The 25352-nt window shown below is 48.8% G+C and overlaps 1 protein-coding gene across 5 annotated transcripts in view; it reads left to right on the top strand.

Annotated features, from left to right (window-relative positions):
- Window positions 1-1234: 1234 nt before the first annotated feature.
- ACOX2 (acyl-CoA oxidase 2) overlaps window positions 1235-25352 on the top strand; it is a 35677-nt gene continuing 11559 nt past the window's right edge. The window contains exons 1-12 of one of the 5 annotated variants that reach the window (XM_059940057.1): window positions 1235-1343; window positions 3415-3590; window positions 4016-4178; window positions 4389-4540; window positions 4961-5068; window positions 7215-7334; window positions 7658-7773; window positions 8476-8648; window positions 10706-10868; window positions 18294-18484; window positions 20067-20237; window positions 22739-22844. In XM_059940057.1, the coding sequence (XP_059796040.1) occupies window positions 3431-3590; window positions 4016-4178; window positions 4389-4540; window positions 4961-5068; window positions 7215-7334; window positions 7658-7773; window positions 8476-8648; window positions 10706-10868; window positions 18294-18484; window positions 20067-20237; window positions 22739-22844 (1623 nt within the window). In that variant the 5' untranslated portion in view covers window positions 1235-1343; window positions 3415-3430. Of the gene's footprint in view, window positions 1344-3336; window positions 3591-4015; window positions 4179-4388; window positions 4541-4960; window positions 5069-7214; window positions 7335-7657; window positions 7774-8475; window positions 8649-10705; window positions 10869-18293; window positions 18485-20066; window positions 20238-22738; window positions 22845-25352 lie in introns of those variants that run through there. The other 4 variants (XM_059940058.1, XM_059940056.1, XM_059940060.1 and 1 more) reach the window with 4 other exon arrangements.

The following is a 25352-nucleotide window of genomic DNA, read 5'->3' as shown; positions in this document are numbered from 1 at the left end:
CTGGCGGGGTGGGGTGGGGCATTGAAAGTTCCAACCCTCGAATTAAGGCTTGGTCTTCCTGGCAACAAGCCCCCATCTCGAAGCTATGTGTGGGCCCCCAGCCACAGACAAAAAAGACAGTCTTATCACTCAGCAGATTACAAGGATTTTTTTAGGAGCTCTGTGCCAGGAACCAGGGACAAAGACCAAATCTATCACCATAAAGCGCAAAATCTTGGAGCTAAGAAAGCAAGGCCAGGAGCTTCTAATCCAGACTGGGGTGACTTCCCAAAAGACTGTGACATTGTAGTGAGACGAAAAGACACAGGAGCTGGACAGGTAAAGCGGGAAGGCCCTGGGGACTTCGGTAGCAGGAAGAGAGGGCAAGAAGGTTTTAAGTTCAAAAAAGTTATAAGTTCATTAGAAGTGGTTGTGAGTATCCCGCTAGGTTTTCCTGCCCATTCCTACTGTGATGATCTGTCTCTCCAGCAGCACCCCCTGACCCCAGCCTGGAAGGTTCCCGAGGGCAGGGGACTAGTATAGTTTTGTTTTCTGTGGTTTGGGCTTCCTGCTGTGCCCCAGTGCTTAGATCACTGTGGACATTCAAAAATAAATATTGACGCGTAACCAAATCAGTGCATCCTGTGCGACCCAAACCCTCACACACCTGCCCACAGATCTCTCACCAGCACCCTGCCACAGAATGGGAAATTCTACCATTAAACATCACTCCTGGGAATTAAGAAATTCTCTTATGGAGAGCTAAGAAAACAGTAATACTCTCAAGTTACAAATGCCTGGGGCTTTACAGTTTATCAAGAGCTTTCCTTCATACCCTGTGAGTTATAGTTAAGGGAAGGGAAGCTTAGAGAGGTGAAGTAACTCAGAGTCATACCTCCAGGATTTGAACCCAGGTCTCTGGACTCCGGGTGGGGGCCTGTGGTGTTTCTTTCTGCAGAGTGAATGTGTGTGCATCTGACCAGCACCAGGCTCTGGGAGGCGGGCCGGATAGGCAGGCAGAGAAAGGGAGAGACGGAGGCTCAGTAGCTGGCACTCACTAAGCTGCCCAGCCAGCCTCGTGCTGAGCTATCCAGCCTGCTTCACACCCTCCTAGCAACCTCCCAGGGTAGCCCCGGACCAGGCACAGCACGGTCACAACCACCAGAGGGAGGCAGCAGGACAGGAGAGTACATGCAATGAGCTCAACCAGGGACAGCTGGGAGCCGAGGGCCTGACAGGCAGCGCCTTCAGTCTTCTGTGGTCCAGCCCCTCCAGGGGAGGAGAAAGGGGCCGGGCCACCCGTGAGAGGCCTAGGCCTGCAGCTAGAGACCAGGCCAGGCCGACTGTGCAGACACAGGACAGAGGTGAGTCAGGTGAACCGGGCCATGGGGCCGGGGAGGGGCTGGGAGACTCGTGAGGACTGCACCCTCCCCGCAACTCCTACCGACTCTGAGAGCTGCTTTCTTCCATTCGACCCCTATTTCCTAGACGCTACCTGTGAGCCAGGCCCTGTGCTAAGTGTGAGAGCCACAGCACGAATGTGGCAAAGATCCTGGCCCTCTTGGAGTTTACCTTTAAGTAGGTAGAGACAGCAATAAACAAAAACAGAGCAAATGAGCAAATTATGTTACGTTAAGTGAATGTAATGTTAAGTGAATGTAAGTGTATGTAATGTTAAGTGAAAAGAGAAAAAGTAGAGCAGAGTGAGGGGTCTGGGAATGCTGGGGGAAGGGGCTTGGGATTTTAAAGAGGGTGCTCAGGTGGGCCTCACTGAGAAGGTGGCACTGACGAGGACTTGCAGAGGTAGTGAGGGAGCCATGGGCACATCGGGGAAGGAGTGTTCCGGGCACAGCACACAGCCCTGGCCTCTAGAGGCTGGAGGGTGAGGGCCGAGGCCCGGGTGTTGGAGCACAGCAAGGACGCAGCAGCAGTTAGAGCGCAGGAGGGAGAGGCAGGAAGAGAGGAGACAGGCTAGAAGGCCTTGCAGGGATCCAGGGGGCAGAGGACGGGGGCTCCTTGAATGTGCCAGGCCCTTTGTCAGCATCCCACAGCCCTGTTGCCCACTTAGGGGTGTCGGTTTGTAAGCCTGTGGATGAATCCCATTTGCTATTGTACGTGTGGCTGCGTGACCTTACAAAGTCTCCTCTCTTCCTGAGGCTCCTGTCCTCTCTGTAAAATAGTTATAATAACAGCAGTGTAGCTGCTGGGCTGTGGTGAAGAAGAACAGGAATCAAAATAGTGGCCAGCTGCAGGCTCTTGGGACCCCACAAAAGCAGAGCTGGCCCCCCAGGCACTCAATGCCTTGGAAGAGGGACATTCGAGTGAATGAGGAATCATTCCTTATTGTCCACTCTAACAGCACCCAGTGGGGGCACCGAAGGCCTGCTCGGTTCCCCCAGGGGGCACTGCCGTAGGGAAGGCTTCTTAGAGGAGGTGGCCCTGGAGGCTGGGGCTCACTAGGAACACCAGGGGAAACAGTGGGGGCCGAGGGCAGGAGGAGAGGGAGAGGAGGCCTGGGTAGGCGCAGTGGGTGGATACAGGGCAAGGGGCGAGAGGTGGTGAGATGGCAGAGGGCGTGGACTCCACACAACAAACAGCCAGCCCCAAGGACCAGACTCCCAGCAGGGTACGAGGTCAACAATGTGGCTGCAGTCTAAGAGCTCACCCTGGCAGCCAGAAGAACAGATGAGAGGCACTGAGGCCAGGTGAGCGACGAAGGTGGCCTAGGTGGTAGCCAAGGGAATGGATGGAACAAATGGATCTGAGAGACTCGAGAAGTAGAACGGACTCTACCTGCTGGTCGCCGTGCTGTGGGGAAACAGGGGCTCTGAGAGGCTGAGGGTTTGCTGTGAAGGACGCAGGGCCCACCGTGGCTGTGGAGGACACACAGGGCTCCCGGGGGAACATGGCACAGGCAAGGGGCAAGCTTCCTCCCCTCAGCTCCGCAGTACCCCTCAAGGCTCATGGAAATGGGCCAAACGAGCCTGGGGCTTAGCCCCCCAGGTGCAGCTGTAGCATGGACAGAGCGTGTGTTCCGTGGCCGGACCCGGTCCAACTCCTGGCCAGCAGTAGCTGTGCAGCTAGAGGCCATGCACTTAACCTCTCTAACATGAATTTCTTCGTACGTGACCTTCAATGACTTTATGTGAGAATTTCCCCCAGGTAATCAGACCCTGTCCAAATCTTGGCTAGAACGCGCTGAACTACTGTTTACTGAAAAACAGTATGAAGTTACTGCGTGCCTGGTACACAGCCAAGGGCCACAGGGGAGAGTGCGGGGGTGGAGTGGCACACGAGCATTTAAGGGAGGTTGCTTTCCTCCAAAGAAGGCCTCAGCTGACACTCAGCCCTGGGCAGTTCCTCCTGCACACAGGTTCTTAGCACAGCCCAAGGCTCAGAGCACCCAGGCCAGAAGTCTCTCTTCTCGGACACCAGGCAGACCCGGGCTAGGATGGGCAGTCCAGTGCACCGAGTGTCAATGGGGGACACCTGGAGCAGGCAAGTGCACCCTGACATAGAGAGCGAGAGGCACATGCAGTCCTTCAACGTGGAAGAGCTCACCAACATCCTTGATGGAGGGGCCCAGAACACCGCACTCCGGAGGAAAGTCGGTAAGAGGAGGCTGGGGAATGGAGCATCTGCTTTGTGCCCATATGCTTTTCTTGGAAGAAGAGTCCCTCAACAGCAGTCCCACCTTCAAATAACAAACTCTGCTCTCAAAGTTCCACTATTAGAGATTCATTCTTTTGGACTATGAAGGCATCTTTAACATGTCAATATTCCCTGAGCCCATCTGAGGGATAGAAGAGTCCTAGGCAGCAGAAGACCTGGATGGAGTCCTTATTCTTCCACTGCACATAGCTTTGTAACCTTGGGCATGTCACTTTGCCACCTCTGGACCTCATTCATTGCATCTGTAAAATGACAGCAATGTCTGACTTCCTTTCCACATCCATGAGGCAAGTGGATGGGAAGATTCGAAGGTACCAGGAACCTCACCCAGGACTCTAAGCCCTCTGTTCTCTGTCCCTGACAGAAAGCATCATCCACAGTGACCCAGAGCTTAGCCTGAAGGATAATTATTTCATGACCCAGAATGAACGTTATGAAGCCGCCATTAAGAAGAAATTCCACATCCAGATGTTAGCACAGCGCCTGGGCTGGTCTGAAGACAGTCGTGAATTATATTATGCTAACAGGTGCTCACTCCCAGGGCAACCCCACCAGAGAGGAATTCACCTGGGACCCCCCAGAAAACCCAGCCCATGAGCTATTTTCCCCAACAAAGGTACTACTTGTTGGGAAACAAGGATATCAGGTGCCCCTTCCCTCCTGCACCCTGCCAGCCTGAGGGTACCTGGGTCCTTGTCTCCAATGGGCTGTTCAACCACTGTGTCTCTCCCCTGCAGAAGCCTCTCTGGAGATCTGGGCTTGGCGTTACAATTCGTCTTCCAGAAAGCCCTCAGGAGCCTGGGCTCAGAGGAGCAGATTGCCAAGTGGGACCCACTCTGCAACAAGTTACAGATCCTCGCGACATACGCCCAGACGGAACTGGGGCACGGTGAGCCAGGGCTGCTGCGTGCAGTGTACAGGTGTGCACTGCACAGTTCCAGAGGGCCCATTCACATCTCACGAGTCATAGATTTATATATTTAATATGAAGATGTTACAGCAGGTGGCAGTTAAAGGTCTCGAGGAGGGGGTGATTTTTTCTAATTTACACGAACATTATTGTATGAGCTAGTGGTGAGGCAAGGTGTTCCTTCTGGAAATGTCAGCCACCATTCCCTATCATGGGCTGGCCATGTGTCCCCCAAAGAGCCCCCCCGGTGAAAGGAGAGAAATGCCTGTGAGTACAGCTGGGAGCCACCCCGACTCCATACCGCGCTGATGCCTGGCAGCTCCAGGCCCACCCAGACGCTCCTCCCCCGGCGAGATTCCGACCCTGGCCCAGTGTCTAACTCCCCTCCTTGATGCCCAGGGACATATCTTCAGGGCCTGGAGACTGAAGCCACCTACGATGCAGCCACCCAGGAGTTTGTGGTGCACAGCCCCACGCTGACTGCCATCAAATGGTGGCCTGGGGACCGTGAGTATAGTATCCCTTCATCCCCCCAGCCCCCCGCCATCTGCCCCCAAGGAGAACAAAGCTGGACAGCAGAATAGCACTGACTTTGATGGCCAACAGACCTCAGATTGATTCCCTGTTCTAGGCTGGTGACCTTGGGCAAGTGAATACATCTCCCTGAGCCCCAGGTCCTTATGTAGTAAAACAGGTGGGATATGAAGAATTTCATCAGTGAGTGGCTGAAAGGCCGCCAAGGGAACTTTGAAACAGCTGAGGAAACTGACCCAAACTTTGGGGGCTGACAGTCAAGGTCTCTCTCACATGCACACTGCCCCCACACCCTCCGCACACAGCACTCGCCACAGCCCCTGTTCCTCTCATCTCCCAAGTTAATGATTAAGCTTGCCACCAGCCAGCACACAGGGTACAGTCAATGAGAAAACCATCCCTCCCTTCCCCTGCTCCAGACACTCAGAAAGGCTCAGGCCCACCCCCAGCGCCAATCAAGCCACTGGTGCCACACCACCCCCTGTGGCCACCAGGTGGAGGCCACACCCACCGCGCTTCCTAGAGTCTCAGTGATTTGCCAAGCCCCAAGGAGCAGGGTTCCGCCAGGGCCCTCTTCCTCTGATTTGAGAATACATCTCTGAGGACACATCTGTGGCACTTGGCGACACATTAGGTGAACACTTATATGGGAAAAAAAATACAACAAGTGTGAGGAGTCCAACTAAAGCAGAAAGAGAGAGAGGGAGAGGTGAGAGACAAGCAGAGAGGGAGAAAGATTGAGAGAAGGAGAGAGAAGTGGAGAGGCAGGCCAGAGAAATAAGAGAGCGATGCTCGGGGCCGGGAGGTGGGGCGTGGTGATCAATGACCACTGACAAAACTGCAGAAAAAAAGAAACCAGCCTTTGAAATCAGGCAGGGTTCAAATCCGGGCTCTGCCTCGTTCAGGCCAGTGACCTTGAGCACATCACTCCGTTCTCTGAGCCTCAGTTTCCTTTTCTGGAAAATGGGACTTCAGCATACCTGCCCTGCAAAGATTGGAAAGCATCAGCACAGGGGCGGTACCACCTGGATTTTGGTAAATGCTAGCTATCTGTATTCATATTATTAGGTTGATGGCAGAGAGAGTCATTAATAAGTTTTTGAGGACAAAAAAAAAAAAAGCTTGTTTATTTCACAGTGCCCTTTGCAAGTCACTGCTAGATTTGTTTGGCTCTTTGGGGGTAGTTCCCCCTCTTTGTGAACAGGGACTTTTTGAGGTCTCAAAGGTGCCCGTCTGCTAGAGTGGGCAGCAATGCACACATCTCCCTATGACTTGGGACCCATGTTCTGACCACAGATCCTGACATACGTACCCCAGCAGCTATGATATAAAAATCCTGTCTCCTTGATTCCAAAGAAAATGACTCAAGAGCACACACTTCAGTCAGAAGACTGTAGTAGGACCAAGTTTTAAAAGATGCAGAGCTTTTCCAGATTGCTCCATTTGGGGTGATTTCATTAAAATCCATAGCCTTTGTCAAGCTTTGCCTTTGGAAGAAAGAGCAGCCAGAGGGCATAGAGGGCTTTCGTCCCCTCAAGATCTCCATCAGCCTCCTTGAGCCTTCCCTAGCCCATGGGGATCCTGCCTGTGTATCGTAGGGTGGTTCCTATACAAACCTGACGTTTAGACAGAACCCCCTGTATCTCCAGCCACCAACCCAGCGCATTCTAGAGCCAGACACTCACATCAAAGCTCTTTGGATGGTTCCAGTCATTTCCAAGGACGAGTAAAGGCCTTATGAATCAAGGGGTTTCCTGACCAAGCATCCCTTGGCTGCCCTGGTTGCTACCACCTCCGCTGTCCGGCCCCAACAAGCCAATCCAGTCCTCAAGCTTCTGAGCAGGCTGTTCTCTCTGCCTTGCATATCCTGTCCGTGCGGCTCCCCTAGAAAACACCCTTCGTCCTCCAGGCTCCTCGTGCATCCTCCCCTGACCCACACCTTCCAACGTAGTTCAAACCAAGCCCCATTCCAGCCTCACAGAGTGTCCTGCCCTTCCCATACCACCACACTGGTCCTCCTCACAGACTAGGCCCACACCCAGGGTCCTGATGGGGAAGGTTAGCCTGCCTGCTCTGTATATCAGGGATCATGCTGGGCTTCTCACCTCTCTACCCTCAGTGGGACGGTCAGCCACCCATGCCCTGGTCCAGGCCCAGTTGATCTGCTCAGGAGCCCAGCAGGGCATGCATGCCTTTATTGTGCCCATCCGGAGTCTCGAGGACCACAGCCCACTGCCAGGTAAGCTCATGCTGCTTCCTCAAGGACCCCTGCCAGGAGACCCCACCAGGCCTCCCTGTCCTGGGGCCCCAGAGGTCCATGGGAGAAACTGGGGCATGTCTCCCTTGGGCAGGGAGGGGTCCAGTTGTACAGACCTGGCGCTAACTGGCTGGATGACTATGAGCAAGATTCAGCACCTGACCTCAGCTTGGTCACCTGCAAACAGGTATAATAACCCTAATGTCACAGGCTGCTGGCAGGCTCAGATGAGCTGGAATGTGGGTGTTGGTACCTAACATACAAGCACTCAACTGATGGACGTTCCTACCTCTATCTCCTCCTAGGAATCACCGTTGGAGACATTGGGCCCAAGATGGACTTTGACCACTCGGATAATGGCTTCCTGCAACTGGACCACGTGCGCGTCCCCAGGGAGAACATGCTGAGCCGCTTTGCACAGGTGGGGTCCCGGGGAGGCTGCAAGCCTGCACTGCCTGGAGAGGGGACAGAGGCACCCCGTAGGCTGCTGCTGCCTCTGGGTCCTTCTCTACAGAGCTGAGTTTGGGGCACCCCTCCCAGAGAGGCTCTGGTGTCCCACAGACCTGAGAAAAACCCCAGCTTAGGAGCTTTGTGATTTGGGGCCAGTCACTTGGCCTTTCCGAACCTCAGAGTTCTCATGGGTAGACGCTCACCTCATGGGGTGGCAGAGCAATCACGGGGTAGGGTGGCAAGGCAATCTGAGGAGAGAGGAATGGGCTGAGGGTGACGTGCGTATCTACCTACAGCGCAGCCTGGACACAGCCAGTCCCTGAACAGCCAGCAGCCAAGTGCTGGAGGAAGTTCTGGAGGTCTCCGTTTTGCCAGGCATTACCATGGAAATGTGGGGCGCTGTGGATTGTGGGGAGGTCTGGGGTGTCACAGGAGAGGAGCAGTGAACCAAGACACCTGGGCAGTGGCTATTTAGCAACAAGCACAGGAGTGTTTCAGTTTTAACAATCAGCGTGGCCATACCAGCACATTCTGGCTGGCGGCTGGCTGTGTCTATCCCGGGTGAGCAGTTTGAGGACGGTGGTGCTTTCAGGGCATGGAGGACCACAGTTCTGGGTGTGGGGAAGGCTGGGGAGCCCTGGCTCAGACCCACTGCCTGTCCTTGGTCTACCAGGTCTTGCCAGATGGTACCTACATCAAGCTCGGAACAGCAAAGAGCAACTACCTCAGCATGGTGGTGGTGCGGGTGGACATACTGTCAGACGAGGTCATACCACTGCTGCAGAAGGCCTGTGTCATTGCCATCCGCTACTCGGTCATACGCCGCCAATCCCGGCTCCGGCCCAGGCAAGGGGCGCCCCGAGGAGCCACTGCGGCCCGGGCTACCTCGATCCCACAGTGCCTACCCCCTGACACCAGCCCTCCGCCAGAGTGGGGTGCTGGGAGCACACGTTACCCCCCCTTGCACACACATTCGCCTGGACCTGGCCCGTCTGGTCTGTGGGGTCTCTATCTGGCTGTCGCTAATCCAGGCTGACCAGCTGGCCCAACCTATGTCTGTCAGTGTCTGGCCCCATCAGGCTCTGTGTGATCTTGTGTCTCTGGCCCTGTACCACCAGATCTGACTCAGTCTGTCCAACAAACTCGGACTGTTTCAATCCAGTCACGGTATGGCTGTGACTGGCTGAGTGTATCTGGATTGGCTGGGCACCAAGCTGTGGGTGAATGTGGCTCCCGAGATTGTTCTGTCAGGTGTGAGTGACTGTCTGGAAAAGCCCAGCTGTCACGTCAGACTGTATTTGGCTGAAGTTGATTCTGTCTGGTTGTGACTGCCAACATCTGACCATGGTATGTCCACGTCTACATCCATTTTGTTGTATGTGGTTCTGGCTAATAGGTCTACTCCATGGCACCAAAGGGCTCACTGTACCCTCTGCTTTAATGTGAGTATGTGTACACACGCATGTGCACGCACATACACACACACACACACACACACAAGGTTATCAGATTCAGCAAACAAAAATACAGGACTGCCAGTTACATTTCAATTTTAGGTAAACAAATAATTTTTTAGGATAAATATGTCCCAAATGGGCACATATCCAGGATGCAGCAAACTGGAGCCTGGGCATATGGGGCCACAGCATGAGCACAGGGAGAGAGGGTGGGGCTGGACACAGCATAACTGACGGAACTCATGGTGCAGAGACGAGCTTTAACCTGGCAGTTCTTGCCCCAACTCTACTAAGTGCCCCTTGGCAAGTCCTTTGCCCTCTCTGGGCCTGTCTTCTCACTTGTAAAGGAAAGAGTGAGATCACCAGGACTGGAACTTGAGGATGTCTGGTTCAAGAGTCTGGTGGTATTCCACACCATGGGCTCAAGGATCCAGAGTTCCCTAACACAAAATGGACTGAGGGTCGAACACCAGGCAGACCTGGGGCCGCCCTCAGCTCAGCCACTTCCTAGCTGTGGGAGCTTAGATTAGCCACCCCACCTCTTTGTCCCTCAGCTGCCTCATCAACTACATGCGCGTGACAAAAACGCTCTTCCAGGGTGGTGTGAGGGCTGAAACGCAGTGACGCATGCCAGGCCCTCAGCCCAGGGTCCTTTACTGGCAAACCCAAATCACCCTCAGCCAGCCTGGCTTCAGAATCCCGGGCTGAGGGAGTCTTCTCTGGGGGACAGGGGAGCTGGGAAGGAGGTATTGCCAACGATATCCTGTCGGAGCCCAGTCTTCTGGGTTGCATAAGACTGGGATGGTTATAACAGTACATGCCCAGGTGAGGGGCTGCTGGCCCAGAGAAGAGACACCAGGTTTCTCCCCATCAGCCACGGGAGGCGTCTCACATTCACACTCTATTTCAATCCACAGATAGTTACCGAAGGCCCCTAACGCTGAACAGAGTCTCCAGCACTGAGAACACAGCAACGGACAAGGCGGGTGCAATCCCTACCTTGGAATTCCATCCAACCCAAGTTCACAGCCTCAGAGTTATCGATTAGGTTCCACATATTTCCCAGCACACAGCACATGCACCTGGACAGTGAAAGGTCAAGGTTCAAATAATCAGGGCTTCAGGGCCACAACCTCTCACCCAAAATCCTTGAGACCAGATCTGTTGGAATTCAGAACTTTCCAGATTTTTAGCAGGTTAATACGGTGCGTATACTGTAAACCTCCACAAGGGGCAGCACCTATAAGCAGACGTCAATATTTCTACAGTGAAATGTGTGGATATTCATGTTAGATGGAATTTTAAGATTATTACTAGCGTCACGTCAGTCTAGGTCAAATTTTGCAGTGAGCTATAAAAAACTGCGTTTTTAAGGCTTTTATGGCATTGGGGATATGGGGAGATGGATGTGGCAGGTAGCAAATCTTCTGCTTTTCTTCCCCTCAGTGACCCAGAGGCAAAAGTCCTGGACTACCAGACGCAGCAGCAGAAACTCTTTCCTCCGCTGGCGAAGGCCTATGCATTCCACTTCGTGGCAAACAGCCTCTTGGAATTCTTCCATCGCTCCTACAGTTCCATTTTGGACAGAGACTTCAGTCTCCTGCCTGAGGTACCTGCTTTCTCTTGGGGGCAGGAGCCCATGGCTGAAATGGTCCTCCCACTGGGAAGCAGCCCCAATCCTGCCCCCATGGGCTCTTTCCACTTTCTCCCTCTGCAGACTTCCAACATCCCAGATGAACTGTACCCTGACATATAAATCCACCTACATCTGGCCCCCAGGAAGCTCCAAACATGTTAGAGGAAATGATCACAGATAGTGTATAGAACACAGGTGCACAATCCCTGGTGTGTTTTTTTGTTTTTATAAATTTATTAATTTATTTATTTTTGGCTGCGTTGGGTCTTCGTTGCTGCGCGTGGGCTTTCTCTAGTTGCGGCGAGCGGGGGCTACTCTTCCTTGCGGTGCGCGGGCTTCTCATTGCAGTGGCTTCTCTTTTTTTTTTTTTTTTTGAATTTTATTTTATTTTATTTTATACAGCAGGTTCTTATTAGTTATTCATTTGATACATATTAGTGTATACATGTCAATCCCAATCTTCCAATCATCACACCACCCCCAACCCCGCTTTCCCCCCTTGGTGTCCATACGTTTGTTCTCTACATCTGTGTCTCTATTTCTGCCTTGCAAATGGGTGCATCTGTACCGTTTTTCTAGATTCCACATATATGCGTTCATATACGATATTTGTTTTTCTCTTTCTGACTTACTTCACTCTGTATGACAGTCTCTAGGTCCATCCACATCTCTACAAATGACCCAATTTCGTTCCTTTTTATGGCTGAATAATATTCCATTGTATATATGTACCACATCTTCTTTATCCATTCGTCTGACGATGGGCATTTAGGTTGGTTCCATGTCCTGGCTATTGTAAATAGTGCTGCGATGAACATTGGAATGCATGTATCATTTTGAATTATGGTTTTCTCTGGGTATATGCCCAGTAGTGGGATTGCTGGATCATATGGTAATTCTATTTTTAGTTTTTTAAGGAACCTCCATACTGTTCTCCATAGTGGCTGTATCAATTTACATTCCCACCAACAGTGCAAGAGGGTTCCCTTTTCTCCACACCCTCTGCAGCATTTATTGTTTGTAGATTTTCTGAGGCTGCCCATTCTAACCGGTGTGAGGTGATAGACCTCATTGCAGTTTTGATTTGCATTTCTCTAATAAGGAGTGATATTGAGCAGCTTTTCATGTGCCTCCTGGCCATCTGCATGTCTTCTTTGGGGAAATGTCTATTTAGGTCTTCTGCCCATTTTTGGATTGGGTTGTTTGCCTTTTTAATTTTGAGCTGCATGAGCTGTTTATATATTTTGGAGATTAATCCTTTGTCTGTTGATTCGTGTGCAAATATTTTCTCCCATTTTGAGGGTTGTCTTTTCATCTTGCTTATAGTTTCCTTTGCTGTGCAAAACTTTTAAGTTTCATTAGGTCCCATTTGTTTATTTTTGCTTTTACTTCCATTACTCTAGGAGGTGGGTCAAAAAAGATCTTGCTGTGATTTATGTCAAGAGTGTTCTGCCTATGTTTTCCTCTAAGAGTTTTATAGTGTCTGGCCTTACATTTAGGTCTTTAATCCATTTTGAGTTTATTTTTGTGTATGGTGTTAAGGAGTGTTCTAATTTCATTCTTTACACATAGCTGTCCAGTTTTCCCAGCACCACTTATTGAAGAGACTGTCTTTTCTCCATTGTATATCCTTGGCTCCTTTGTCATAGATTAGTTGACCATAGGAGTGTGGGTTTATCGCTGGGCTTTCTATCCTGTTCCGTTGATCGCTATTTCTGTTTTTGTGCCAGTACGGTATTGTCTTGATTACTGTAGCTCTGTTGTATAGTATGAAGTCAGGGAGTCTGATTCCTCCAGCTCCGTTTTTTTCCCTCAAGATTGCTTTGGCTATTCGGGGTCTTTTGTGTCTCCATACAAATTTGAGGATGTTTTTGTTCTAGTTCTGTAAAAAATGCCATTGATAATTTGATAGGGATTGCATTGAATCTGTAGATTGCTTTGGGTAGTATAGTCATTTTCACAATATTGATTCTTCCAAACCAAGAACATGGTATATCTCTCCATCTGTTTGTGTCATCTTTGATTTCTTTCATCATTGTCTTATAGTTTTCTGAGTACAGGTCTTTTACCTCCTTAGGTAGGTTTATTCCTAGGTATTTTATTCTTTTTGTTGCAATGGTGAATGGGATTGTTTCCTTAATTTCTCTTGCTGATCTTTCATTGTTAGTGTATAGGAATGCAAGAGATTTCTGTGCATTAATTTTGTATCCTGCAACTTTACCAAATTCATTGATTAGCTCTAGTAGTTTTCTGGTGGCATCTTTAGGATTCTCTATGTATAGTATCATGTCATCTGCAAACAGTGACAGTTTTACTCTTCTTTTCCAATTTGGATTCCTTTTATTTCTTCTTCTCTGATTGCCGTGGCTGAAATTTCCAAAACTATGTTGAATAATAGTGGCGAGAGTGGACATTCTTGTCTTGTTCCTGATCTTAGAGGAAATGCTTTCAGTTTTTCACCACTGAGAATGATGCTTGCTGTGAGTTTGTTGTATATGGACTTTATTATGTGGAGGTAGGTTCCCTCTATCCCCACTTTCTGGAGAGTTTTTATCATAAATGGGTGCTGAATTTTGTCAAAAGTTTTTTCTGCATCTATTGAGATGATCATACAGTTTTTATTCTTCAATTTGTTAATATGGTGTATCACATTGATTGATTTGTGTATATTGAAGAATCCTTGCATCCCTGGGATAAATCCCACTTGATCATGGTGTATGATCTTTTTAATGTGTTGTTGGATTCTGTTTGCTAGTAATTTGTTGAGGATTTTTGCATCTATATTCATCAGTGATATTGGTCTGTAATTTTCTTTTTTTGTGATATCTTTGTCTGGTTTTGGTCTCAGGGTGATGGCGGCCTCGTAGAATGAGTTTGGGAGTGTTCCTTCCTCTGCAGTTTTTGGGAAGAGTTTAAGAAGGATGGGTGTTAGCTCGTCTCTAAATGTTTGATAGAATTCACCTGTGAAGCCATCTGGTCCTGGACTTTTGTTTGTTGGAAGATTTTTAATCACAGTTTCAATTTCATTACTTGTGATTGGTCTGTTTATATTTTCTATTTCTTCCTGGTTCAGTCGTAGAAGGTTATACCTTCTAGGAATTTGTCCATTTCTTCCAGGTTGTCCATTTTATTGGCATAGAGTTGCTTGTAGTAGTCTCTTTTGATGTGCTGTATTTCTGTGGTGTCCGTTGTAACTTCTCCTTTTTCATTTCTAATTTTACTGATTTGAGTCCTCTCCCTCTTTTTCTTGATGAGTCTGGATAAAGATTTATCAATTTTATCTTCTCAAAGAACCAGCTTTTAGTTTTATTGGTCTTTGCTATTGTTTTCCTTGTTTCTATTTCATTTATTTCTGCTCTTATCTTTATGTTTCTTTCCTTCTACTAATTTTGGGTGTTCTTTGTTCTTCTTTCTCCAGTTCCTTTAGGTGTAAGGTTAGATTGTTTATTTGAGATTTTTCTGGTTTCTTGAGGTAGGATTGTATTGCTATAAACTTCCCTCTTAGAACTGCTTTTGCTGCATCCCATAGGTTTTGGATCATCATGCTTTTGTTGTCATTTGGCTCTAGGTATTTTTTGATTTCCTCTTTGATTTCTTCAGTGATCTCTTGGTTATTTAGTAATGTATTATTTAGCTTCCATGTATTTGTGTTTTTTATGGGGTTTTATTCCCTGTAATTTATTTCTAATCTCACAGTGCTGTGGTCAGAAAAGATGCTTGATATGATTTCAATTTTCTTAAAACTTACCGAGGCTTGATTTGTGACCCAAGATGTGATCCTGGAGAATGTTCCGTGTGCACTTGAGAAGAAAGTGTAATCTGCTGTTTTTGGATGAAATGTCCTATAAATATCAATTAAATCTATCTGGTGTATTGTGTCATGTAAAGCTTGTATTTCCTTATTAATTTTCTGTCTGGATGATCTGTCCATTGGTGTAAGTGAGGTGTTAAAGTTCCCCACTATTATTGTGTTACTGTGGATTTCCTCTTTTATAGCTGTTAGCAGTTGCCTTATGTATTGAGGTGCTCCTATGTTGGGTGCATATATATTTATAATTGTTATATCTCCTTCTTGGATTGATCCCTTGATCATTATGTAGTGTCCTTCCTTGTCTCTTGTAACATTCTTTATTTTAAAGTCTATTTTATCTGATATGAGTATTGCTACTCCAGCTTTCTTTTGATTTCCATTTGCATGGAATACCTTTTTCCATTCTCTCACTTTCAGTCTGTATGTGTCCCTAGGTCTGAAGTGGGTCTCTTGTAGACAGCATATATATACGGGTCTTGTTTTTGTATCCATTCAGCAAGCTTATGTTTTTTGGTTGGAACATTTAATCCATTTACATTTAAGGTAATTATTGATATGTATGTTCCTATTACCATTTTCTTAACTGTTTTGGGTTTGTGTTTGTAGGTCCTTTTCTTCTTTTGTGTTTTCCACTTAGAGAAGTTCCTTTAGCATTTGTTGTAGAGCTGGTTTGGTGGTGCTGAATTCTCTTAGCTTTTGCTTGTCTGTAAAGCTTTTGATTTCTCCATTGAATCTGAATGAGATCCTTGCCTGGTAGAGTAATCTTGGTTGTATGTTCTTCCCTTTCATCACTTTAAGTATATCATGTCACTCCCTTCTGGCTTGTAGAGTTTCTGCTGAGAAATCAGCTTTTAACCTTATGGGAGTTCCCTTGTATGTTATTTGTCATTTTTCCCTTGTTGCTTTTAATAATTTTTCTTTGTCTTTAATTTTTGTAAATTTGATTACTATGTGTCTTGGCGTGTTTCTCCTTGGGTTTATCCTGCCTGGGACTCTGTGCTTCCTGGACTTGGGTGGCTATTTCCTTTCCCATGTTTTGGGAAGTTTTCGACTATAATCTCTTCACATATTTTCTCTGGTCCTTTCTCTCTCTCTTCTCCTTCTGGGACCCCTAAAATGCGAATGTTGGTGTGTTTAATGCTGTCCCAGAGGTCTCTTAGGCTGTCTTCAATTCTTTTCATTCTTTTTTCTTTATTCTGTTCTGTGGCAGTGAATTCTACCATTCTGTCTTCCAGGTCACTTATCTGTTCTTCTGCCTTGGTTATTCTGCTATTGATTCCTTCTAGTGTATTTTTCATTTCAGTTATTGTATTGTTCATCTCTATTTGTTTGTTCTTTAATTCTTCTAGGTGTTTGTTCTTTAATTCTTCTAAGTCTTTGTTAAACATTTCTTGCATCTTAATCTTTGCCTCCATTCTTTTTCTGAGGTCCTGGATCACCTTCACTATCATTATTCTGAATTCTTTTTCTGGAAGGTTGCCTGTCTCCACTTCATTTAGTTGTTTTTCTGTTTTTCTGTTTATCTTGTTCCTTCATCTGGTACAGTCCTCTATCTTTCTGTGAATGTGGTTTTCATTCCACAGGCTGCAGGACTGTAGTTCTTCTTGCTTCTGCTGTCTGCCCTCTGGTGGATGAGGCTATCTAAGAGGTTTATGCAAGCTTCTTGATGGGAGGGACTGGCGGTGGTAGAGCTGGGTGTTGCTCTGGTGGGCAGAGCTCAGTAAAACTTTAATCCACTTGTCTGCTGATGGGTGGGGCTGAGTTCACTCCCTGTTGGGTGTTTGGCCTGAGGCGACCCAGCACTGGAGGCTACAGGCTCTTTGGTGGGGCTAATGGCGGACTCCGTGAGGGCTCATGCCAAGGAGTACTTCCCAGATCTTCTGCTGCCAGTGTCCTTGTCCCCGCGGTGAGCCAAGCCACCCCCCGCCTCTGCAGGAGAGCCTCCAACACTAGCAGGTAGGTCTGGTTCAGTCTCCTATGGGGTCACTGCTCCTTCCCCCAGGGTCCTGATGCGCACACTACTTTGTGTGTGCCCTCCAAGAGTGGAGGCTCTGTTTCCCCCAGTCCTGTCGAAGTCCTGCAATCAAATCCCACTAGCCTTCAAAGTCTGATTCTCTGGGAATTCCTCCTCCCAGGTCCTTTGCCGGACCCCCAGGTTGGGAAGCCTGACGTGGGGCTCAGAACCTTCACTCCAGTGGGTGGACTTCTGTGGTATAAGTATTCTCCAGTTTGTGACTCACCCACCCAGCGGTTATGGGATTTGATTTTATTGTGATTGCGCCCCTCCTACCATCTCACTGCAGCTTCTCCTTTGTCTTTGGATGTGGGGTATCTTTTTTGGTGAGTTCCAGTGTCTTCCTGTTGATGATTGTTCAGCAATTAGTTGTGATTCCGGTGCTCTCACAAGAAGAAGTGAGCTCATGTCCTTCTACTCCACCATCTTGAACCAATCTCTCTTCTCTTGTTGCGGAGCAGGGGCTCTAGGCACGGGCTTCAGTAGTTGTGGTACGCAGGCTCAGTAGTTGTGGCTCGTGGGCTCTAGAGCACAGGCTCAGTAGTTGTGGCGCACAGGTTTAGTTGCTCTGCGGCATGTGGGATCTTCCCAGACCAGGGATCGAACCCGTGTCCCCTGCACTGGCAGGCAGATTCTTAACCACTGCGCCACCAGGGAAGTCCCCCTGGTGTGTCTTTGAAACCTGGAAAGCTCTGAAAACCAAAAGTCATTTAGAACTCATTTGGTGGCACAGTTTGACCTGAATTAACCTGATTTATCCCACTGAGTGTGAATACATCTTGCAGCAGAAAATATTAATACACTGGATCACTAAGGTCTCCCTGGACTCCTCTAGGGGTATTATATATAATCTACCTTAAAGGCACTGCTTTACCTTTCTAAAATTCAAAAAATATTCTGATTCCAAAACGCATCCGGACCCAAGATTCTCAGATAAAGGATGGTGGACTTACATATACATTAAGATTTAGTCTGTCCAGGCTCTGTGCTTTGTAAGCATTGCTTCAGTAATCCTTCCAACTGTACAGCAGGCACCATTTGTATACCCATTTTACAGATGAGGAAAGTGAAGCACAGAGAGGTTGAGGGACATGACCCTTCCTCCCAAGGACTTGAAAGTGTGAAAGATGGGTAAGGGCTTTCAAGAACCAAAAACTCAAACCAGGTCTGCTGCCTGGCAGCCCCTCCTACAGCCCAGAGCAGTGGGCTGATGGTGGACCTGCATCCTCACAGACAAGCTCTCCAAAACCTCTGCCTGCCAGCAAAATCCACAGCTCCTGGATTATGGTGAGACCAATCCAGGAAGCACTCTCTTCCCAAGATCCTGGAGACACTGGTCTAGACAGTTTTCCTTTGTTCTTATTGCCCCTACAGCAACACTGCCTCTTTGTATGACCTTGGGTGAGTCACATAACCTGAGTCTCAGTCTTCTCATTCATAAAGTTGTGAGCTGAGGAAACAGTTCTTATCTCACAGAGCTGTTCTCAGCATACAGTGGGCGCTCTGTGAGTGGTAAGCATGGTCGTAACTGAAGGGCCCCTTATGCCACCTGACCCCCTTCCTGTTTTTGCAGCTTCACGCACTGAGCGCAGGTATGAAGGCCTTGGTGTCAGACTTCTGCATCCAGGGGGCTGAGCTGTGCCGCAGGGCCTGTGGTGGACATGGCTACTCGAAGCTGAGCGGCCTGCCCTCCCTGGTCACCAGAGTGACAGCCTCCTGCACCTACGAGGGTGAGAACACAGTGCTCTACCTGCAGACAGCCAGGTAAGGCCCATACCTCTGTCCAACCCCCAGGGACCCCACCAAGCTTCTGCCTGGGTTGAAGCACCATCTGATGCCCACAGAGGGAGCAGACTTTGGGGACCACCATTTGGAGACTGTCCAACTCCCACATTATGTCTCCAATCCATCCACTTCTCCCCAGACTCATGCAGCTCCCAGCCAGGCTGCCACCCCCTCTCACCGGGACAACATCAGTCTCCTCACTGGTCTGCTGCTCCCACCCTGCCCCACTTCCGTCCTTCCTCCACAGGCAGCCAGGGGGATTTTTCCGAAGCCTAAAGAAGATCACATCTTTCCCTTGCTTGAAATTCTTCAATGGCTTCCCACAGCTCACAGGAAAATGCCACACTCCACACTGTGGCCTGCAAGGACCTTAAGACCTGGCCCCTGCCTCCCCTCCATCCTCTCACAACCTTCTCCTCTGCTCACTTTGCAGCCACACGTTTCTTCTTCGGGGCCTGCACACTCTCTTCCCTCCCCCTAATCCTCTCCACCGCCAGGTTCCTGCTGTACAGCTGGCTCCTCCTCATCCTTCGGGTCTCAGCTAAAATGACACTTCCTTCAGATGCGCCCCCTGCGGCTCTTTTTGTGTGACGGGCCTTGAGGGCAGGGAGTCTGCCGGCCTTGTTCACTGTAGCATCCCCAGGTTCAGCACAGGGTCTGCACCAGGAGGCTCCAACCTGAAAGGCAGGGAGGAATGGCTGATTCCCCCTCCCCGCAACAGGCAGTTTCTTTCTCTCTCTCTTATGTCTGTGGGTCTCGTGGCTGACCAGGCCTTTCACGTGCGTCTACCTCAGGGCAAAGAGTAGACAGGGCAAATACTTCTCCAGGCAGGGAGAAAGGACTTGCTGGCAAATTAGCTATATAACATTTCTTTTAAATATACATTTGTTTTTTCTTTTCAAATTACAAAAGGAATACAAAATCATGTATTAGATACTCTGTGCCCCGCACTGTGCCAAGCGCTCTGCAAATATTATCTCATTCAGTTTTCCCAAACCCCCTCTCAGGTGACCCCATCCTCATCTAGAGATGGAGGCACTGAGGCTGAGGGAAGTGAAGTCACACAGGTCTGCATGGAGCTGCACAGCAATCCAGGGTTGTCTGACCCAGAGCCGCTAACCACTGGATTAGCACAAGGAAGAAGCTAAGAGTCACCTGTAGTTCTCCCATACATGCTCGCAATCTTGCATCTATCCTTTTATGAGCTAAGAAAATTTAATTTCCGCCGTCACTGTACAATTCATCATAAATCCCCAAATCATAAGATCTTAACCAAGAGAAAAGATTCTGTTTGTTCAGATATCAAAAGAGTTTATGTTCATGATCTGAGAATGTCTGCGGTCTACAGCTCCAGCTCCATTTCACTGTGAAAGAAGCTACAGCCTTGGGATGCATTTCGGCTTTTGAGTGAAGAGTAGCTATCAGTAGGGACCTGGGAAAGAAAGTGGGTGGCCCTGGTTCTCCCACGGGGAGCATAAGAGTGCATGACGCTGGGAGAGGGGTGCTGGGCTGTCCCTCAGGGCTCCCCACCCTCTCACCTGCTGGTACCCCTGTCCCCCAGGTTTCTGGTGAAGAGCTACCTGCAGGCTCAGGAGTCCACATCACAGAGGTCTCTCCCTCAGTCTGTTGCATACCTGACTGCACCTGACCTGGCCAGGTGCCCGGCCCAAAAGGTAGCCGACTTCCTCCACCCAGAGCTTTACACCACGGCCTGGGCACACGTGGCAGCAAGGTGAGCCAAGTTCAGAAATCAACCATCCCACCTGGGGGCAGGCTCATTCCCACTAAGGCCTTTGGGACTGGTTGGGTGGACATTCTAGGATACTCTTCCGAAAACCACCCCCTTCCCCAACCTCCTCAGTCCCCTCAGCTCCTGCCACCAGGGGCAGAAAGGAGAATTCACCTATCAGCCGTGGACCACTATCACTTCCCCATCCAGGTCAAGATAGTAGGAAGACATCACCTCTTTAGCCAGTGCAAGGAATTTTTAAAATCTATAGGTTCTAACTGTGGTTTGCAATACAAAAAATGTACCCATATGTAAATACTACATATGTATTGGTACGTAAATACTAATAAATAAAGCAATACAGTCATCCATCTGTATCTGCAGGGGATTGGTTCCAGGACCCCTGCGGATAGCAAACTCCCAGGATGCACAAGTCCCTTCTATAAAATGGGATATTTGCAGATTTGCAATATTATGCGTAGGTATTTGCATATGCGCATCCTCCCATTTACTTTAAATCATCTCTAGATTACTTATAATACCCGATAAAATGTAAATATTATGTAAATAGGTATAAATACAATGTAAATGATATGTAAATTGTTGCCAGTGTGCAGCAAATTCTATTTTTGCTTTTTGGAAATTTCTAGAATTTTTTTTTCCAAATATTTGATTCTTGGTTGAATTTGAAGATGTGGAAACTGTGGATACAGAGGGACAACTGTGCCCACATATTCGAAATATCCCACAATCTAAAAATAATTTTCAAAAATGTGACTATAACAAGGGATAGTATATGTTTATTTCCAGGGTCTAGTAGGCTCCAGGTAACACAGACAAGACCAAGGACTCCTCCATTCTGTCATCCAGCAAATATCGTCGGACACTTACTGTATGTCAGGAATGTCCAAACATGCCAGGGGGCTGGGAATAAAGACACCATCATGGAAAAGGTGGAGAGATTTAGCTACCTAGAAAGGAAACCTTCTGAGCCCCTCCCCAACTAAAACACCAAAAACAACCTGGAAAAAGTAGTTTCAGTATACAATATGAGGTCTTATATCCCAACCTGTGGTCCCAGGGATGGTTAATAGTTATTTCAAGATCACAAGCAACTTGGGACATTCATTTATGTTTTTCCACAAATATTTAGTACCTATAATCTGCCAGGCACTGTTCCAGGCACTAGGGATCTATCGGTAAACCAGTCTGATAAAAAGCCCAGGCCTAGGGCTTCCCTGGTGGCACAGTGGTTAAGAATCCACCTGCCAATGTAGGGGATATGGGTTCGAGCCCCGGTCCGAAAGATCCCACATGCCACGGAGCAACTAAGCCCATGCGCCACAACTACTGAGCCTGCCCTCTAGAGCCCACAAGCCGTAACTACTGAGCCTGCATGCTACAACTACTGAAGCCTGCGCACTTAGAGCCTGTGCTCCACAAGAGAAGCCCCCGCAATGAGAAGCCCACACACCGCAACGAAGAGTAGCCCCCACTCGCCACAACTAGAGAAAGCCTGTGCACAGCAACAAAGACCCAATGCAGGAAAAAAAAAAAAAAAAAAGCCCAGGCCTCACAGAACTAACATTTCAGTTGGAGCAGTGGGGCAGGCAAAATAAGGCTGCTCAGGGTAATTAAAATGCCATCACAGTTGGTCTTCCACATCCCCAGATGCAGGACCTGTGAATAAGGAGGGTGACCACACTACACTGTTTTATACCAGGACTTGAGTATCTCGATTTTGGTATCTGTGGTGGTCCTGGAACCAATCCCCCCAGAGATACCAAGGGACGGCTGTATATTGCTTTTTGCTTTGAACTCAATGTGACATGTGCTTATCTATCCTATGACAAAACAAAATAAGTATTGCTTAATAAACAGTTTGTTTTGCATACAAATTCCAAGGGTCATGAGTGGATGGGCAGGGAATAGAAAATAAAAGAATAAAGGTTAACTAAATGGCAAATTACCAATTTCGTGGTTTGGAGAACAAGGATTGGTTTTCTTTTCTCCTCTTTTCTTTTCTTTTAAGGTCCCTTTGGTAGAACTTGGAGCAGACTGGGTGACTGACAGGCTTCACCAGCCTTTAGAGGAAAACCACTCTCCTTGCTCAGCCATAGGAAGTCAGTCAGTTGAATGGCCTGAAAACACTGGTATCAGGATGGAGTCTGCATTAGAAAGAAGGGATGGTGCCTGGCCCAGGGCCCTGAGGCTTTACAGCCGGGAGGTTAAGAACAGCTCCACTCCTTATTAGCTACCTGACCCTGGACCAGTTAATTAGCCTCTCTAGGACTCAGTGTTCCCCACTGCAAACTGGGAATGCCTTCCCTTAAAAGGGTTAAAGAGATAATGTATATCAAGTATTTAGGTTTGTAACACAAACAAATGGTCAATAAATTGGTATTATTTCTACTTCTGTGGGACCCCAGGCAGCCTGGGAACAAATGCCATCCATCTCTTCCCCATTTGTTCAAGAAACAGAACCTTTTTTCTTTGGCCTTTAGGCTCATAAAGGACTCAGTGCATCATTTACAGACTCTCATGCAATCTGGGGCTGACAGGCACGAGGCATGGAACCAGACCACTGTCATACATCTCCAGGCCGCCAAGGTGAGCTGCCCATCAGCTAAAGCTGAAAGAGACCTGTTTTGTTTCCCTAGCAGGTTGTCCTGCTGAGAAAATCTGAGCTCTGCCATTATTCCCCAGCCCTGCTCAGTGGCTGCCTTCATTTTACTTTCAAGGCTTTAGTCCAGGGTATTTTAATTAAAGGACTTAACTCCAAAGCAATCTTACTGGCAGCTCTTAGGGAAAAAGTGTAATGAGGCAGTGTTATTGGATTTGCTTCAGGTTGTTCAAATATTTCCTCCCAGATAGAAAAGCAGGTCAAGTCTCTCCTTAGCCCCACAGGCAATCCTTAGATGTCTGATTCCATTTCCACTGGGTTTTGTGTTTGCGCATAATTCACAGTCAGTCAGCAAATATTTGAGCACCCACTCAACATCAGCCAGCAGGCTGGGTACTGGGGGCTCAACAGTGTCCACAGACGGCTATGATCAGGAAAGCACTGTCACGGGGAAATACAGGCTGCCACAAGATCCCAGAGCAGGTGCAAGTCTACCCACCTTGAAGAGTCAGAAAGCCTTCTCAGAAGTGGCATATAGGCCAAGACTGCAAAGATGAGCTGAAATTAACCAGGCAAGGGGTGGAGGCTGTGGCTTTGGACAGGAAGGTGTCCCAGCAAAGGGACCAGGAGGTACAGCAGGAGGAGGCAAGAAAAGGCATGGTGCTTGGGAGGAAATGGACATCCTTCCAAGGAGAACCTAAAGGAAGAAGACAAACCAGGACAGGAAGGAGGATAGGGGAGGAGGAAAGACAGGCAAGGCCTGGCACCTCCTGCACCACTGTGAGAAGTCTGGCTTCTGTTTTTCATTGCAGTGGGAAGCCTTTGCAGGGTTTGTATCAGAGGAGCGAAGCGATCAGTTTCATTCTAGAAGGATCATACAGGCTGCAGGGGGAGGAATGGACTGGAGGCTGGAGGCCAGTACGGAGCAGGCGGCAGCAGTCTGGGCAAGGGCTGAGGGTGATCCAGGCCATGGACCTGCCAGAGGGCATGGAGAGAAGTGGGTAGATGCAGAGATATTGAGGGTGTAGAAGAAAGGGACGGGCTTCAGAGAGCAATGCAGTGGGAAGGAGGTAGGAATGACTGCTGAGCTCTTAGCTTAGGCAGCTGGGACTCTGGCCCTACCTACAGCTGGAAAACCAAGGTGTTCACTTCAATCCTCAGGCAGCAGGCCCCGAAAATAGCAGGCTAGAACAGGGGAGCCCAGAAGCGTTTTGCAGCAGCCCTCATGGGGCGGGGTTGGGGGTGGCCAGGGCTGGTCAGGCAGGCTGAGCATGAGCGCCACCTGGTGACCTGCCACCTCCATCACATCGGCCGGCGCTCGTATTAACTCTGCCAGCCTCCATTCTGCCCCGGCCACCACAGAGGCACCCCCTGCTGTGTTAAATGTCCGGTCAACACAGAAGAGGTAAGCAAAGGCTGTGCTCTCACCAGACACCTAGAAAGGAACCACACCTGCCCATTATTCGCCTGCTTTCCAAACCCATGCCCGGCCTTCAAATGCACCAGACGCTGCTTGCCAGGGTTACCTCATATTAAATGACCCTGAGAGGGAAAGCAGCATAACCTCAGTTTTAAGGATGAGCGGCTTCCTGGGAAGGTGGTGCCCAAGCCGAGTCTCTAAAGTCATAATGCGCAGGGAAATCTGCTCTTTCTGGTCTTTGTGCCCTGGGAGGCCATCTCCTCTACAGAAACCTCAAGTACCCAACTGGGTCTCATCTGGAAACCACAAACGTGTAGGTAGAGTGATGGCAACACGATGGGGGGTGGGAACAGTGGCAGAGGGGTGGACAAGGAGGAGCGAACCCGGGCCTAAGTTCTGGTCCCCGCCCATTATAGTCTCGCCTCAGTCTCTGGTGGCTGTGGCAACACAGCACAGTGCTTAACAGTACAAACTTAACCGAGAGGCAGACTACCCTGGTTTGGATCTCACTGCTACCACTCACCAGCCAGTGCTCGGGCAGGCAAGGAACTTAATCTCTCGATGCCTCAGAGGCCTCATCTGCAAAATGGAGCTACTGATAGTACCTAACTTGTAGGATTATTGTGAAGATTAAATGAGTTAATACCTGTATAACTTAAAGAGCCACCTAGGCTATAAATGCTACACATCCCACCCCGACCCCTAAATTAGGCAGGAAGCAAGACTGAAACAGACAAACACACACACACACACACACACAATAAATAAAGTTCATTGTGTTCAGAGCATGGTGCCAAGGTTTGGCTCAGCCTTTCCCCAAAGGAAGAGGCCACCTTCCTCTCTCTGGTCCTCCTCCTGCTTTGTGAGGCAGAGGGCCTCGGGCAGCTCTTCATCACTCCACTCTTAAACCCAGGTCCCTGAGAATTTAAGGATGTGGCTCTCGGATTAGAAAAGGGAAACAGGGCCTAAGTGAAAAAAGTGAGGCTCTCCAGCTTTGCCAAACTGGGTCCAGTTTGAACACCAAGGGCTGTTTGACCCAGCAGGGGCAGCAGAGCACATCTTCTCCTTTTCCATA

The sequence above is a fragment of the Balaenoptera ricei genome, chromosome 11 (assembly GCF_028023285.1).
Source record: "Balaenoptera ricei isolate mBalRic1 chromosome 11, mBalRic1.hap2, whole genome shotgun sequence".
NCBI classification, from domain to species: domain Eukaryota; kingdom Metazoa; phylum Chordata; class Mammalia; order Artiodactyla; family Balaenopteridae; genus Balaenoptera; species Balaenoptera ricei.
The sequence above is the reverse complement of the archived record's forward strand: the minus strand, read 5'-3'. Positions and strand labels throughout refer to the sequence as shown.